Source organism: Ascaphus truei, chromosome 8, assembly GCF_040206685.1.
Source record: "Ascaphus truei isolate aAscTru1 chromosome 8, aAscTru1.hap1, whole genome shotgun sequence".
Lineage (NCBI taxonomy): Eukaryota > Metazoa > Chordata > Amphibia > Anura > Ascaphidae > Ascaphus > Ascaphus truei.
Window position 1 is genome coordinate 83,701,553 of NC_134490.1, and position 3,378 is coordinate 83,704,930.

Below are 3,378 nucleotides of genomic sequence, written 5' to 3' on the forward strand. Positions count from 1 at the left end.
TTTTATGATGGTTGGGACTACAGTTATAAAGTGCACTTTACTTTCTTAAGATACAAAGAACATTTGGTTATTTTGTCACAAAAACAAATCATTTAAAGATAGCTATGTAAAAGGCATGAAGTAGAGGCAAAAACTGAGACTATCATCACGTTACACTCTGTCACATAGGTATAAAATCCTAACACCTAATAGGATATCACTGTGACTCATAATTGAGTTTAGTACATTCAGATTTTAAAATACAGCAATCCCATATAGCACTAGCAGAGAAGTTCATCAATATTAAGCAACACTTTAGATTATAGGTTTATATAAAATGTAAAGGCTGTAAGACCGGATTCACTTTTCTTTCATCACTTGCGTATTGAAATGGAGTGGGAAATTCCGGGGCTTGGAAGGTGTGGGAGAGAGAGGGGGAGGAGGGCGTGGCGAGGAACTGGCCAGCAAATAAATGTCAGGCTGGAATCGGATGCTGCATTCCAGTCATTAATCACCATGAACAGCAGCGAGCACATGTCTGTGTTCCTCAGCTGCAGCAGAGGAGGAGGAGAGCTGGACTCTCCCATTCTGCAGCCCATCTGGGACTATGTCCGATCACAGGAACAATGGATCAAGTCCCCTTTCTATCCAGTGATTTTCTCGTTCACTGTCTATGTGGCTTTCTGCCTTCCTTTTCTGATACTGGACTTTTTAACGCCACACATACCAGCTTTAAAGAAATACCAGGTCCAGCCACAGACAGATCCCACTATGCAGATGGTGATGACCTGCTTGGCTCACACTGTGTACAGCCACCTGGTGTTTGTATTCCCAATGTCTGTTGCCTACTGGTATTGGAGACCGGTGCATTTACCACTTGTGGCACCACAGCTGCATCGCCTGCTCCTGGATGTCATCGCTTGCCTGCTTCTCTTTGATTTCGAGTATTTCATCTGGCATGTGCTGCATCACAAGGTCCCATGGCTGTACAAGACATTTCACAAGTTCCATCACCACTATACCTCGACCTTCGCTCTGGCCACTCAGTATTCCAGCGCGTGGGAGATGCTGTGCCTGGGATTCTTTGCTGCTGTTAGCCCCATGATTTTGGGGTCCCATCCAATGACAGAGATGGCTTTCTTCATCGTCAATATCTACCTATCTGTGGAAGATCACTGTGGCTATGATTTTCCTTGGTCTACTCACAGACTGATTCCATTTGGATTATGTGGGGGTCCAGGACACCATGATCTGCATCACCAGAAGTTCATTTCCAACTATGCACCTTATTTTACCCATTGGGATAAACTGTTCAGGACACATGCTCATCAACGGACTAAGAAATAATATGTTTGCTATTTATGCCAAGATGTTGTCTTCCACACTGAAAGGTCTATTTTGCACTGCCAAGGAAGTGAAGAAGAGACTGCTCCTTAGCATCATGTTGGAATGCAAGGCAGGAACCTTGTGGCACTGTACATTGCTTCATTGCACCTTAAAATGTTCTGTTTTTCAAGCCTTTCATGTGCTTTTGTGAAGCACATATCGTGTGTTATTTATTGTAACAAACAGCACGGAATATAGTGACTATAAGGGAACAAACTTACCTTACCGCAACAAAATTATATATTTGATTGTATGAAAAAACGAAGTTATAAAAAAAAATGGACAGATCAAAATATTTTGTACAAAAATAGATGAATATATTCCTACTTCTGCACTGTGTGTAGTTTTAATCACAGCTACTTCAATTATTTGTTGTGTATTTGTTAAATGTGCTACATGAAAGGTACAAGCGTCAACATATTTTAACACAACTACTGAACTTGTTTACATATGCGTTTCAAATTGATAACGTCTAAATGTATCATTTCTACCCAACAAGTAGATATATTTTTTACAGTGTTTTGCTATGTAAAATGATACTTTATTTACTATTTAAATCACTGTTGCTAGTACCCAAATTGTCACATATTGAAGCACTAATCAGCCAAATTCTGAGGCAATTCAGTTCTTGCAACTATGATTTTTTGTAGACATTCCACTGGGGAACAGAACATTGGGAACTATGTTCTGGGTATTACCTACTTACAGTATAGTATGTGATACCTGTTACCATAGAGGTCTAATCTTATTTAGATATTTATATTTTGTACTTTCTCGCATCCATTGCATTTATTTTTTTAAATATATTTTTCTACAAACGAGATGGTATGATTAATAATTTATTTTGAAAACTTGTGGGCTTCTACTTATAGATGTACACGGAAAATTGTGAAATTAAAGATAATGTGTGGGGTAGATGTAATAAAACAGTCACGATGGAAGATATAAATATACTGTATCGATGGGTTTCAAGTATGTGAATAAATGTATTTATTGCATCAACCTATTATAAGCTACCATGTTGACACAGGGTTCAGGAGGCAAATTATGCAAGGTTTTTAGTGTCTTTTTTTTTTTTTAACCATTTTCCTACCAAAGTGGCCTTCATTGCTGTGATATCCTGCCAATCATTTCCATGAACATGTGAGAATATGACCTTGTCATCGCTGCAAGCGATAACCGTGTAAGCATTTCAAATCATTAGATACATTTGTACCAGAAGTCTGAGCCATCCAATTGCAGAATGAAAAGTGTACTGTGTACCAAGCTATCTGTCTCCCTAGATGGAGATGGGTCATACGTATATTATGCAGAATGTAGAATTGTAAATATATTTGTATCTTAGCATATTTTTTTATTGTGACTAACAGAAAAGGCCATGGCTATGTCAATGAATGTGCAGTATATTTTAATATTTAAGTGATACAATAAAATATATTTTTTTAACGGATATTTAATATCTTGTGTATTTGTGTAGTGTTTGCTCTGTGTGTTTGATGTATGTGTGTCGGGTGTTTGGAGAGTGTGTTATTTGGTGTGTGTGGTGTTTGGTGTGTGTGAGATGTCTATTGGGTTTACAGTACCTACCAAACTCTTCCACCTACAAAACAAGCACAGTGCAAACAACAATGCATCCCATGTATCAAGTGGGGAGTGGGAGTCTACTTCTTTGGTTAATCAGTTGTTGTTTTAACAACTGTATTACTTTGGTTTTGCAGCCTGGACTAAACAACTGGGACAAAAACGGGTACAAAACAACGAACAAGCCGGGAGAGAATAGGAAGAGGAAAATGTATTTATTGTTAGGTGCTACTGGTTAGTAGCAAACCCCTGACTAAAAGAGACCGCAGAGGCATGAGGAGCAAGAATACAACCTTGTTTTAATTCCGTGCAATATATCCCTATCTACAGGTGAAACTGCCTGTTGTCGACCGCATCACAGGACAAAAAAGTGTGTCCATCTTGTTGACACAATGCTAGATAGTCCATAGCAGGCTGTAATGGACCTTCGGA

General features: G+C 38.7%; 1 protein-coding gene across 1 annotated transcript; it reads left to right on the top strand.

The window, feature by feature from the left end:
* The first annotated feature begins 495 nt into the window (after window positions 1-495).
* LOC142500988 (cholesterol 25-hydroxylase-like protein) lies at window positions 496-2,815 on the top strand. Its single transcript, XM_075610235.1, has one exon. The coding sequence runs from the start codon at window positions 496-498 to the stop codon at window positions 1,324-1,326; it is 831 nt and encodes a 276-aa protein (XP_075466350.1). The 3' UTR covers window positions 1,327-2,815.
* Window positions 2,816-3,378: the final 563 nt, after the last annotated feature.